The sequence below is a fragment of the Budorcas taxicolor genome, chromosome 2 (genome assembly GCF_023091745.1).
Source record: "Budorcas taxicolor isolate Tak-1 chromosome 2, Takin1.1, whole genome shotgun sequence".
NCBI classification, from domain to species: Eukaryota; Metazoa; Chordata; class Mammalia; order Artiodactyla; family Bovidae; genus Budorcas; species Budorcas taxicolor.
The window spans coordinates 169,227,111-169,240,521 of NC_068911.1; the positions used below are offsets into that span (position 1 = coordinate 169,227,111).

The 13,411-nt window shown below is 50.2% G+C and overlaps 1 protein-coding gene, 1 long non-coding RNA gene and 4 other non-coding genes across 6 annotated transcripts; 5 read left to right on the forward strand and 1 right to left on the reverse strand.

Annotated features, from left to right (window-relative positions):
* Positions 1–3,117: 3,117 nt before the first annotated feature.
* RAB42 (RAB42, member RAS oncogene family) lies at positions 3,118–4,408 on the reverse strand. The gene is made up of 2 exons (XM_052636275.1): positions 4,170–4,408; positions 3,118–3,541 (listed from the first exon to the last, which is right to left on the reverse strand). Exons 1-2 carry the CDS (start codon positions 4,406–4,408, stop codon positions 3,118–3,120), a joined length of 663 nt encoding a protein of 220 aa, XP_052492235.1.
* A 5,577-nt stretch (positions 4,409–9,985) lies between these two features.
* LOC128043252 (uncharacterized) lies at positions 9,986–12,834 on the forward strand. Its single transcript, XR_008198939.1, has 5 exons — positions 9,986–10,293; positions 10,735–10,779; positions 11,697–11,781; positions 12,112–12,160; positions 12,721–12,834. It is a non-coding gene; the product is annotated as an uncharacterized LOC128043252 (long non-coding RNA).
* Positions 10,857–10,991, forward strand: LOC128044047 (small nucleolar RNA SNORA16B/SNORA16A family). The gene has a single exon (XR_008199027.1). It is a non-coding gene; the product is annotated as a small nucleolar RNA SNORA16B/SNORA16A family (small nucleolar RNA).
* Positions 11,464–11,594, forward strand: LOC128044056 (small nucleolar RNA SNORA44). Its single transcript, XR_008199035.1, has one exon. It is a non-coding gene; the product is annotated as a small nucleolar RNA SNORA44 (small nucleolar RNA).
* LOC128044063 (small nucleolar RNA SNORA61) lies at positions 11,809–11,934 on the forward strand. The gene has a single exon (XR_008199042.1). It is a non-coding gene; the product is annotated as a small nucleolar RNA SNORA61 (small nucleolar RNA).
* On the forward strand, positions 12,576–12,649 carry LOC128044075 (small nucleolar RNA SNORD99). Its single transcript, XR_008199053.1, has one exon. It is a non-coding gene; the product is annotated as a small nucleolar RNA SNORD99 (small nucleolar RNA).
* Positions 12,835–13,411: the final 577 nt, after the last annotated feature.

The following is a 13,411-nucleotide window of genomic DNA, read 5'->3' on the forward strand; positions in this document are numbered from 1 at the left end:
TACAGATGAGTCCACTGAGGCTTAGATGAAATGAGTTCCCCAGGGTCCCACAGTTGTATATAGCAGAGCTGAGATTCAAACCCAGGTTTGACCAAAAGCCTGCCCTATTTTTGGCAGCTGGGATAATGCAATGGTTAAGAGGAGGCCATATTATTCTGAGTGTTGCAGGCTGATCAGAGAACACAAGGAGGGAGGAAAGTGCTAGGGTCTTCCAAGCAAAGGGGACAGCATGTGCGAACCCCGGGGCTGTAGGCGGTTGGGGAGCTGGGCAAAGCAGGCAAAGCAGGTGGAGATGCCGTAGGACCAGATTAGATTGAACTTGGGGGAAAGGGTTTGGATTTTACCCTGCAGGCAATGGGGAGCCAGGGAAGGATTCTAGGAGAGAAGCAGCCAGGTCAAATCTGCATTTTAAAAAGATCCCCTGGGGCAGTGTGGATGCTAAGTCACGCCCAACAGGCCTGAGACCCTCAAGATGGGTGATACAATCTGCACTAAAGATTGGGGCTGGGGTTGCTGCACTGAGATAGCAATGGCAAACTGCTTGGCAAATGGTACTTAAGAAGTGCCCAGTCAGAGCTGGACACTGTTCGTTCTGCCTAGATCTCTGCTTTTAGCTTGGTTCTTCCTCCTCATCTAGGTTCTCAAATCAAAGGCCATCTCCTGAGAGAGGCCTTCCTTGACCGTGTGCTCTAAAGGAGCCGCCATCACCCTCAGGCCTGTCTCCCGGACCTGTGGTCTTTACAGCACTTAGAGCTAGGACTCATTTAGTCCCACTTACTAGTCTTTTCTCTTCCACCAGAATGTCAGCCCGAGGACTGCTCTTCTGTCCTGTTCCCTGCTGTATCCCTGGAGCCCAGATCAGAGTAGATGCTCATTTTAAGACATTTTTGATGAAGGAATGATAATAACTCTAAAGCAAATAATTTCCCTCTCCTGCCTACCCTTTCTTATCTGCGAAATGAGGATAGTCATGCCAACCTTGCAAGATGTTCAGAAGAATGAGTGATGTTTTAAAAAGAGAACGCAGGGAGGAAGTAGAGCGCAGAGAGGTCCCTCCTGGCCCAGGTGCCACGGCGAGGAAGCTAAAAATCACCCCAAGAAAAAACTTCCCAAGACCCCTAGGAAAGAGGGGTTTTCAGTGACAGGTTACTGAGGAGGAATCTGAGACTCAGTGAGGTAGAGTAACTGGCCCCAGGTCACAAAGTGAGTAGGGTGGCTGTGCTATTTTTGCTATGGCAACTGCCCTGCCCTGCCCATGCCCGCTGGCACAATGAGACCGCCCAGATATCCCCTTTACACCTGCTGTGTTGCCTGTTCAGTTGCCATGTCCAACTCATTGCGACCCCATGGACTGCAGCACGTCAGGCTTCCCTGTCCGTCACTGTCTCCCGGAGCTTGCCCAAGTTTGTGTCCATTGAGTCAGTGATACCATCCAGCCATCTCACCCTCTGTCACCCTCTTCTGCCTTCAGTGACGTGTAAAGATTCCTCTCTCCATAAAGCCTTCCTTCATTGCCACTGGATATTTTGTGCCTAGCAGCTTCTGTGGCAGGTTAAGTTCCCCAGCAGCCAGATTCTGAGAACAAAATCAGTGTGCAGACTTTTATTTTTTTTAGTATTTGTTTGGCTGCACCGGCTCTTAGTTGCAGCAGGCAGGATCTTCAGTCTTCATTGCAGCATGTGAGATCTTTAGTTCCAGCATGAGGGTAATTGTTCCCTGAGCAGGGATTGAACCCAGGCCCCCTGCACTGGGCACTCAGAGTCTTAGCCCCTGGATCATGAAAGAAGTCCCCTAGACTTTTATATATAATTTTTTTTTCCACGCCATGCAGACTGTGGGATCTCAGTTCCCCAACCAGGGATTGAACCTGGGCTCTTGGCTTTGAGATCACAATATTAACCACTGGACCGCCAGGGAATTCCAAGGGTGCAGACTTTTTTCCCCCCTTGTATTTTGTGCAGACCTTTATTAGGAAATTCTTTCTTAAAAAAAATATTTACTTGGCTGCACCGAGTCTTAACTGTGGCACTCAGGATCTTCGATCTTTATTGCAGCATGTGGGATCTAGTTCCCTGAGCAGGGATCGAAACCAGAAGCTCAGAAGCTCAGCGTCTTAGCCACTGAACCACCAGGGAAGTCCCTATTAGGAGATTCTTGAGATCAATACCTGCTTGTGGGGGAGGAAGGGAAGAAAGCAGGATTGAGCAGGAGGATTTAGCTGTGATGCTGTCCTAACAGTGGCCTCGACCCCATGGAGAATGATGAAGATGGGTGTTTCCTTCAGAGGTGAGGCAAGAAGGCCAGGCCTTTGAACACTCCCCCCGCCCCCACCAGAGCTGATACATTGATGCTGGACTGTGGGCTGCCCCAGATGAGCAGGCAGTTCCCAGAGAGAGCAGCCTGGGCTTCGCCACCACATAGCACTTCCAGCAGCTAGGAGCTTTGATGGGGAGGAGGGTATGGGTTCTTCAGCCCTGAGGGGAGATTTTGGTGGCTAACCAACAGTGTCCACCATGCGCCCAGCCAGAGAGCTGTTCATATTCATCCCTGCCTCTCTGATCCGTGGCCTTGGAGTAGGAGCACTGGGCAGCAATCCGAGTTTTAGGACACACTTTCTCATCCAAGCCTGAAGACCTGGCTCAGCCTGAGAGCCCCTGCCCCCCTCCTCGCCTGTGTAGCAGCGTCCACACGCTGAGCAGCTCAGCGTCTGAGCCCAGGAACACTACCTGAAATGGCCGCATCCTAGCTAAGAGAGGAAAGATCAGCAGCGATGACAGTTCTTGCTTTTCGATTCTCACCATGTGGGAGTCTCTGGCTCTGGCTGAGCACAGCGCATCCATGTTCTCAGTCATGCCCACAACCCCCCGTGAATGGGGTCTCTTATGAGCTCCTCTGCCCACAGAGCAAACAGGCTCCAGGACAGGAAGCTGCACACCTGGCCTCTTAGACCTTTCTGGTAGAAAAGGGGCTGAGCTCTGAGACCCCAAAATCCAGGAGGCATGACTGCCAGGATATGGTTTGTAATAACTGTCTGAATAGATTCTGCCATTTGGCCTCCAGAGAGATACGAACACTCCCCACCCCACCAGCACTGCTTTAACCCTTTCCCTCCTAGAGTCAGCACCTGCATGGGCCCGGGTGCTGCATTCTGCTGGGCTGCCTGGAGACCTGGGTGTTCTGGATGAGCCGCACACCCCCCCAGTCCTCCTCCAGTTTGATGGCCCCCTGCCACAAGGCCTGCTGGATGGTGTTGGCAAGGGTGTCGAAGGCCAGGTCCACATTGCAGTTACTTTTGGTGGAGGTCTCCATAAAGCCCATGCCCAAGGAGGCAGCCAGCTCCTCCGCCTCCTGGGTTGAGACACAACGGGCACTCTGCAGGTCACTCTTGTGGCCAACCAGCAGGAAGATCGCCTTGTCCGGGCCCTGAGTGGCCATGACCTCCTGATGCCAGTCTCGAATGTGTTCAAAGGACTTCCTGTTTGTCACATCAAAGACCAGCAGGACACCCACCACATTCCGGTAAAAGGACCTGGTGATGCACCTAATGGTGAAGGGAGTAACATGGGAGAGGGTTATGCCTTCAACACACCCGGTCCTGCGTCCTCCTCCATCCAGGGACTGCCTCACACCCCCATTTCAGCTCATATCACACCACTCTCTGCTTCCCTCTTCCCTGGTCTGTGTCTCTCCCAAGTTACTATGTGTTCCTCAGTCAGGGAGCAGGTTGATTCCCATACTCTCCTGACCATTCCTGGAGAAAACCTGATGTTTTCCTGACCGCAGGTTTCCCCATTTCTCTCCCTGGCAAACTCCTACGCATCCGTCACAGCCAACACAAATTTCTCTTCTTTCCACCTCTCCCTGACACCTCCCTCTGTGCTTCTGTGGGCCCTCTCAGCACCCAGGTCATTCATCCCTCTAGGTTTCAATGTCGAATATTCCACCGGCAGGGCCAGGTCTCAGGCATCCAGCTCAGGGGCTGTTATTTGTAGGATGAATGACTCAAGCGTGAAGGACCCGGGCCCAGGGCAGGGACCCCCAGATCTCTACTTGGGCCACTGAGGGCGGCGACTCTGAAGGATCCCCATGGTCACCCCGCCCCAACCAGAGACCCCTCACCCCAAACCCTTCTCGTCCCTCCCCCGGCCCACCTTCCACCCACCGCGCACCTGAAGCGCTCCTGGCCCGCCGTGTCCCAGAGCTGCAGCTTGACGCGCGGCCCAGCCTGAAGCTGCACAGTGCGGGTGTAGAACTCGACGCCCACCGTGGGCGCCGACTCGAGCTCCAGCTCGGGCTCGGGGATCCCGGGCGCGCCCCTCATGTAGCACCGCAGCAGCGACGTCTTTCCCACGGCCGCGTCCCCCAGCAGCGCGATCCGAAACTGATAGCGGCAGACCCCCGCCTCCATGGCCAGCGTCTCGCCTCCCGAGGCCTGGCGGCCAACTGTGCGACCCCGCCCCCGCCCCGCAGCCACGCCCCCGCCCCGTCTCTGGGCCCCGCCCCCTGCCTCCAGGCGGCCCCAGAAACGCCCAGACCTGGGCCTGGAGAACCTGGGGCGTCTTCAGCAACGCCGAACCGGACGCCGAGGAAGCCACCCGGCCCGGTGGAAACATCTGGACAGGTCACTTACTCGCTCCGAGCCTCAGTTTTCTCCTCTGTAAAATGGAGATAGTAATCTACTTCAAGGAAGAAGAGATTAAACTAGATAATGTGGGGAGGAGGGCTACAGAGGACAGATCACCACACCCAACGTGCACTGGCCTGAGGCTAACAGCGCCAGAGCAACCACTTCGTTCACTCTTTGGGGTGGTTTCCCTCTGCAGCCCCAACTCTCTTTTAGTCCCCCCGTTGCACCCGTGCTGCTGGACCTGGAGAAAGTTGACGGTTTATAGATGCGCTTTTCTCACCCAGATGCCCCTTCCCTGGAGCCCTACTGGCCCTGGCCTAGCGCTTCCGGCTCAGTGTTCAGGTTCAACGGTTCAGCAGGCCCCACTGCTTCCCCGCTGCCTGCCTGTACTGGGCCCCAGGGTCCAGAGAGAGACTTGGACACAGTCAGGTAGAGGGGGCAGGGTAGTCAGATAACTGCAATTCCAGAGAGAGTACAATTGGCTTGTGGACTGGACAGCTAATGTTTATGAGGTGAGATGGTCAGTTTCTTATGCTTTGGGACAGCAACCCTCTGAGAAGGCTATAGTGTGCCCATTTTAGGGCTCAGGAGACCGAGGCTCAGATGTGTGGCTTGTCACACAACTGACATGTGTGGCTTACGCTTGATGCCACAGAAGGGGACTGGAAAGCAAGTTCCCAAAGGACCAGGACAAAGTGGGTTAGGGGCAAGGGTAAGGCAGATGCTCCGGCATCCAAGATCTCCACTCTTTCCAGTCTGCTCTTGAGAACACCCAGGACGTTAAGACTCAAGGTTGGTCCCAAATAGCTTGAATGCTGGTTTAATCCCACTAACCCACAGTGGGTGGATGTTGCAGTTTAACAGGTTGGCAGTAGGAAGCAGTTCTCACTAAGGCAAACCATCGTATCATCACATTTCCTCCTTACACAACCTTGTGAGTGGAGGTTAGTCTGCCCGGCTTTTTACAGACGAGTAACACAGTTAAGTAAGCAGCCCAAGATCACCCAGCACAGAAGACAGAGTAGCGGCCGAATTTGTTTCTGGCTGGACAATCTGGGGACCTGGGAAGGCCCAGGTTTCCTAAGTAAATCAGTGAGAAGCCATTTTGTTAAGCCTCCTAGTAATTCTGCCCTTCAGTCACTGCACTAGCCTGAAGGGGCCCAAGTCTCTGCTCACCCCTACTCCAGGAGAGAAAGGAAAATCAGGTGGGGTGTGTGTGTTGGGGGAGGAATCCTCCCTGCCAGTTCTGTCCAAACCAGGAGAGTCTGCCCCAGTGCCACCTGCCCCTCTGAGGTTTCCATTAGGATGTTCTCATCACCTTGCCCTGTTCAACTGGAAAAACAATTTCTGCATCAGGCCTGTGCAGAACCGTCTCCCCCCATTCCACCCTCTCCCTTCTTTACCCACCACTGTTGATCCAGCCGCGCGGAACATCTTTCCTCTTATCAGCCCAATGCCAAGAACACTCCCCTTCTGCTCTTCAAAGGGTAACTAACCCCAATTTTAGGCCTCAGGTTAGATCTACGTCTTCAAGAAGCCCCTCATTGACTGGGTAGTGAGGTCACAGGCCCTTTTGTCCTTTGTGATGTCTGTCTCCCTTCTAGGCTCAGGCCCCTTGAGGAGAAGGACCAGTGGCTGTATCCTCAGTGCTTGGCTAGTAAATATTTATGGTTGTATGAATGAATAAAAGTAGATGTGCTATTCATTTATTCATTCACTCATTATTCACTCAAATACCACAAACAGAGTTGGACTCAGGGAGCCATGGGGTCAGAAAAGACCTCTTGGAAAAGCTGAAGCTGAAGCTGGATCTCCAAGGATAGTGGGAGCTGGGGAGGTAAGCGAGGAAGGGTACTCAGGCAGGGGCAGTGGGTGAAGGCAGAGAGGCATGGAACAGCTTGAAAGGGAGTTTGAAACCAGACATCCCAGAAGCCTTTGTAGTCAGCATGTGGGCAGAGTGCACTGTCAGCATCAGACTCCTGACCTTCCTCTCTTAGAAGTGCCTGCTGTGGGCTGGAGTCACATGTCTGCCCCTGACTGCACCTGGCACTGGAATCCAGTTGTCAGCTGACTTTGTCATAGACTGCCTATGTGACTCCCCAAGGGGCGAGTCGTTTCTCCTCCCCAGCCCTGCTTCCCTTCTGCAAAGTGAGACAAATCATGGCGTCCACCTCACAGGGTAGTTCTGGGGTAACTGTGTGTCACTGCTGCTGCTGCTGCTGCTAAGTTGCTTCAGTCGTGTCCGACTCTGTGCGACCCCACAGATGGCAGCCTACTAGGCTCCTCCGTCTCTGGGATTCTCCAGGCAAGAACACTGGAGTGGGTTGCCATTTCCTTCTCCAATGCATGAAAGTGAAAAGTGAAACTGAAGTCGTTCAGTCGTGCCCGACTCTTAGTGACCCCATGGACTGCAGCCTGCCAGGTTCCTCCGTCCATGGGATTTTCCAGGCAAGAGAATTAGAGTGGGGTGCGATTGCCTTCTCCACTGTGTGTCACAGCAGGTGCATATTTGCATTAGACAGATCTTAGTGTTTTCTTTTTCCTTTGTTTTATTTTGTAATTAATGAATCTTCTTATTGGAATATAATTGCTTGACAATGTTGTGTTTCTGCTGTAGAACACAGCGCGTCAGCTCTGTGCACACATCTATCCCCCCCTCCCCATCTCACCCTCTAGGTCATCACAGAGCAACCGTCTGAGCTCCCTGTGCTACACAGCAGGTTCCCAGTGGCTCTCAGATCTCAGTTTTATTTCTTTAATTTTTAAAATTTATTTATTTATTGGCTGCTCTGGGTCTTTGTTGCTGCTTGGGCTTTCTCTGGTTTCTGGGAGCGGGGGCTACTCTTCATTGCAGTGTGCGGGCTTCTCATTGGAGTGGCTTCTCTTGTTGTTCACCATGGGTGCTAGGACGTGTGGACTTCAGCGGTTGTGCCACGGGGGATGCCACTAGCATCTAGCTGCCACTAGCTGCTCTGCTGCGTGTGGGATCCTCCTAGACCAGGGATCAGGTAATGAAAGCAAAGAGGAGGAGGAGCCAAATCACCTGTGGCTTCAGAGGCCACTGTGGGGGCTGAGCTTTATTCCAAATGTGTTGAGAAGTCAGTGATTGTGAGGCAGGTGAATTACATGATCTGAACTTTCTCTTGCTTACTTTTTTGTTTTTAGCATCTTTATTAAAATGTAATTGATAGAGTAAACTGCACATATTAAAAATGTACAATATTCATTTGACATAAGTGTACATCCTCAAAGCCACAATTAAGATAATGAATATCTATTATTCTCAAACATTTCTCCATGTCCTTCTTTAATTCTTGTCTCCTGACCTCCTCTCCCAGACAACCACCAATCTGCTTTCTGCCACTAAAGATTCGTTTGTATTTTCTAGAATTTTTATCATACAGCATATAGTCTGGCTTCTTTCACTCAACATGATATATTTCACTGGATTAATATACCACAATTTGTTTATCCAATCCCTGTTGAAGGACATCTGTGTCATGTTCAGTCTTTGGCTATTAGAAATACAACTGCTATGAACATTCATATTCAAGTCTTTGTGTGGATGTATGCTTTTCATTTCTCTTGGGAAATACCTCGTACGGCAACCGTTGGGTCAGATAGTAGGTGCATTTGTACTTATTTAAAAACTGCAAAATCGTTTTCCAAAGTGGTTGCACCATTTTACAGTCCTGAATATTGTATGAAATTTCCACGTGCTCTACTTTTCCGTCATTGCTTGATATTGTCAATCTTTTTAACTTTTAGCCCTTCCACGTGTTTGTAGTGTTATGATATTGAGTGTCATTCATGTGTTTATTTGCCATCTGTTTATCTTCTCTGGTGAGGTGTCTTTCAAATTTTGTGCCCCCCCCTTTTCCTCCTTTTAAAAATGGAGTGATTTTACTTTTTACTGTTGAGTTTTAAGAGCCATTTATTTACTTATAGGTTTCTCATTGCGGTGACTTCTCTTGTTGCACAGCACAGGTTCCAGCTCAGGCTTCAGTAGCTGCAGCACATGGGTTCCATAGGTGTGGCTCACACAGGTTTCAGAGCACAGGCTCAGTAGTTGTGGCCCACAGGCCTAGCTTTCCAGCGTCATGGGGGATCGTCCTGGAGCAGGGACGGAATCCGTGTTCCCCGCACTGGCAGGCAGATTCCTAACCACTGGACCACCAGGGTAGTTCCTTCAGAGTTCTTTATGTTCTAGATGCAAGGCCCCTATTCAGTGCATGTTTTGGAACTCTCCCAATTTATCTCTTATTAAAATATATTTGAAATTAAAAAAAAATTTATTTGGCTGCCTGAATCTTGGGCTTCTCAGGTGGCTCAGTGCTAAAGAACCCATTTGCCAATGCAGGAGATGCAGGAGACAGGGGTTCAACCCTGGAGGAGCAAATAGCAACCCACTCTAGTATTCGTGCCTGGAAAACCCCATGGACAGAGGAGCCTGGGTCAGAGCTGGCTGAGCGTGGACGCCTGGGTATTAGCTGCCACAGGTGGGATCTTTAGTTGCAGCATGTGGGATCTAGTTCCTTGACCAGGGATGGAAACTGGGGCCCCTGCATTGAGACCTCAGAGTCCCACTAATTTTTTTGTTGTTGTTGTTGATGCTTATTCATTCTATGGATAAAACCTGTACATGGTACAGTGATTATACGAGTGTGGCGTATGAGGTGAACTTCCACATTTCAGGTCTTAACTCGCTTGCTATCTGCGTAAGCCATTTCTGTTTCCTTATCTGTGAAAGAGGCAAAATTGTAATTCCCATACACAGGGTTATTTTGAGAACTAGCTGAGATAATCGAGCATAATGTACTTAGTAAGCACTCAGTAGTTTTTTTTTTTTTTTTTTTTATCTATTAGCCGAAGAGAGAAGCCCAAACAAAGAATGCATTCTTCTAATGAATTCTGTAATCAGTCACCTCTTCCTTTCGGAAAGGAAGCCCGCCCTCAGATCCCTCCGCCGAAGTCCTGCTCAGTCTTTGTTCCTCGACGTGCTCCCAGGCGGTTTGAACCAAAGCCCTGGCTCAGCTCACTGGGTTAAAGGTTAACTTCCCGATTTTGAAAGTCGGTGATATTTATGAGCTCCGTCCTGGGTTACTGGATGTTCACTGAGTGCTGAATGATGGCGGAGGAATCTCTTCGGATCCTGAAGAAACCACTTACACAAGCTTCCTCCAACCGAGTGAAAACGGTCTCACACAGCACACGATTGGGACTGCGAATCAGACACCCGGCCGCTCGCCAGAGGCGAACGAACTACAACTCCCCTCATTCCGCGCGGCGCGCTGCTCCAATCGCCAGGCACAGCTGCCAGGGGCGGGGCCTATATAAACCCCGTCCCGGCTCAGAAGCGTCCTTTTACCCGGCAGCCGCGCGCCGGTCGTGTTGTGTGTCTTGGGTTCTCTGTCTGCGGTGGTCCACTCCCATCCTCCGCCATACCCGGCCTTAGCCTGGCTGCCACGGGCGCCGCACCTGCCGGGGCTGCCTCTAGAGGCGGCGGGATGTTGAGCACGGCATGGAGGATCCAGGCCTACTGGCCTAGTCGGGCCGAGATCTGGAAGGCCGCGTGGTTCTCGGGCGCCGTGGAAGAAGCCGGACCCTGTATGGGCCACGCCCTGCTCCTGCCGCGGCCCTCGCGGCCGTGTGCTCCGGTGTGACGGGTGAGTAACTGGGGCAGTTACTCATGGGCAGTCGGGTGTACGGCGTTTCTGGGACTGAAGTGGCTTAAGTTAGGGGAGACCATGTGCTGGGGTCAGCCAGACCTTGAATAGGCCTGTGACAGTTGCTCCTTGACCTTGGGCATGTTAACTTGCCTACCTTCTCCTAAATTATCTGGCTGCACAACATATGATAAGGAAGTCACCCTGATGGGTATAAGGACAAGGTCTTCTGGTGGACGGGCTATAGTCATTCAGATCCTATTTTGAATCCCAAGGTTGTCACTTTCTCCATTGATAGAGGACTTTGGCAAGTAAGCAGTCTAAATCTGATGTAAGACGGGGTTGATAAAACGATCCTGTGAAGATAAAATGAGACAAACCACTGGCACATAGTAAAAGAAGGTGGTGATCACAACCTATAGGATGTCTGTTCTCTTTTAGTTTCCAGAATGTTCCAGTAGATGAGTCCTGACGCACAGGATTTAGGTGAGTCTGAGGGCTGCAGTGTTGGGTCTGCCCTGTGACCTAGATCCCCGCGGGCCACCCCCCACCCCCACCCCCGCCATGGCCCTTATCGAAGCTGCAGCAGCTTCCATATAGCTGCTGTGGTCAAAAAGGAGCCCAAAGTGACAGTTTTCCTTGACGGTCGCCGTTCTGTTTGCTGTAACTGATCTGCAACATTTCAGGAAAAGACAGTTCCCATTGTACTTGGCATTTCTCAGGTACAACCAGAGACCTTTATTGGAACTGACAACGTTTTCAGAGGCCACCAGAAATGTTCCATTGATGGGGTCTATCATGCAAGAATAAGGCTTTTGAGAAGTGGCTTGCAGAGGCCAAGAACCAGTATGAAGATGCAGATATGGGTGGGTTAGATACCTATGCTGGGGAAATCCTGGGGCAAGTGGTGCAGATTGTGGCCTTGCTTTGGGTCTTTACCCTGAAAAGCTTAAGGCATCAGTCCAAAGGCAAGTCAAAAACCTTGGTTCTGAAAACCAGATGAATGGAACGAATAGGTCATTCAGGACAATGCCGTTCTCATTTCGGTTGTGCCAGAAGATTCTAGGATTGAACTTTCTGGTGAGTGAAGAGGACAGTGATGGAACACAAGCCTCAGGACCTGGTAGGTTCTCTAAAGATGTAACTTGGGAGCCACCTGGTGGGTCAGTACAGCATGTTTCCAAGGGCTGTGGCTTGTCGTGGCCATGGGATCTCCAACTGCATGCGAGAGCAACGTGGAGAGACTTTGACAGCACAGGTCAGCATAATACCTGCAGCTGCCACTCGCCTCTCCTATATCTCTCAGGATTTTGGCTGGAAGTCTTCCACTTGAATCCGTGTTTCCATCAAAAATCGCATTCTGTGTAGAGGATTTTGGTTAGAGCTTCCACACTCTTTTGCAGGTGGCCCCATTTTTTAACTGGCAGTGCCTGATACTGAAGTAACTGAAAATACCAGCTTGTTGCTGGAGCCGTGCTTTAGAATAAGGTAAAGTTGGGTATTGGAGACAGCCTGACCCTCCAGTTCCCTTTCCCATCGGATCTAAACCCTGGTCCTGGTGGTCGTAAGAGGAGGAATAGTAGTACTGAAACTGGGCTCGTAGTGTGTGCTGTAGAGCATGTGGGCTAGTTTCGGACAAGGTTTGAGTTCTCTTGGAACTTGTTTTCTCCACCCGTTAAAATGGGATAATCTTAGGCTTAAAGGGAGACTATGTGAAACTGGCAGTTGGTATAGTAAATGCTGGCTAATATTTTTGTATTGGGGAGGGATATACCAATAGCTTTCTTGCCTCCTGATTGGTATTTTTCTCCCCCTAAGACCTGTTGCCAGTAAAGCTATCTTCATCTGTGTGGATCTACAGAGTTGGGTGAGTTGAATGGCTAACTGAAGCTTTATCACAACTTCCCATTTGTGCTTAGCTTGTTGAGACTCTAAGCAGTGTGGCCAATAGCTACTCAGTGTGTAAAAGTCCTGTATTTATAATGTATCATTTACGTCTGGCTTTCCTTGGAAGCTGTATTTATTGGCTATTCATAACCAGATGACAAAAAATGTTTACTTTGTGACTTGGGTCTGCTAGACTTTGCCTGCACTAAGGCCAAGAGCACCTCCAGAGTACAGTGTAGCAGCGCGAAGTCTTCACGTTGACACTTGAGGGCTGACTGCTGCTTATGCTCAGTGGTTTTAGGTAACCATGGAGTCACCCACCCCTGCTTTGAGAGGGGGAGACGACTGGGAAGAAACAGGCAGTTCTGTCTAGCTTGGTATTTTTTCACGCTGTGACTGGTCTAGGATGACACCTAATCTGAGTGGACTTCTGTGGATGATAAATGCGGATATGGGACTGAGACCAGCTCTTAGGAAAACCTGGAGGGGCACTGATTCATTGGGGTGTTACTAACACACTGGCTTATACTTCCTTTTCAGGAGAGAAAAAGGCAAATGAAGAGACAGGGGGCGCTTTCAGGTGGAAACAGCGGTTTTGTTTTGGTGATGCTGCTACCTGGCATATAAATGACCAATAAAAGACTCACAGATGGATGTTTGTGTCAGTCTCCTGATGTTTTCAATTTATTGCTTATTCTCATTTAAATATTGCATAAGACCCAGGATGAATTAAGAGTCTCAATCTCTGAAGATTGATCTCAGAAAGTGATAAAATGGATCAGTTTATAACTGCAATTATATTACTCTTGCTGAGTGAGAATTCAAGCTGAGCCCAAGGTTGCTGCTTAATGATCTTTGAAGGGTACATACTTTGCCACCCCTCAGGTCTACACAAAACTAGGGAAGTGATTCTTGGCATAATTCCAGGCATTTCAGGAGGGCCCTGGTAAAAGGGATTTCCTATTTGGAAAATACATCAAGATCTGGTTTGGCGATGGTTGATAACATTTCCTATATGTAAATAAGACTCATGCATTTAGTTTAATATAGTTTATGCACTTACTTTAGTTTTAACATTTTCTTAAGAGGTGGGATTGGCACATACATGGCACCATCTTGTACCTAAAACAGTCTAGGCCTTTTTGGTCTAGAATAAGCTGGCTGGAAACTGGTTTGCTCAGACAGTAAAGTGTCTGCCTACAGTGCCAGAGACCCGGGTTCGATCCCTGAG

Coding starts and splice junctions, on each gene's coding strand:
- RAB42 (XM_052636275.1), bottom strand. CDS start 4,408: ATGGAGGCGGGGGTCTGCCGCTATCAGTTTCGGATCGCGCTGCTGGGG. Junction 3,542..4,169: donor GCGGGCCAGGAGCGCTTCAG/GTGCGCGGTGGG, acceptor CTTCACCATTAG/GTGCATCACCAGGTCCTTTT.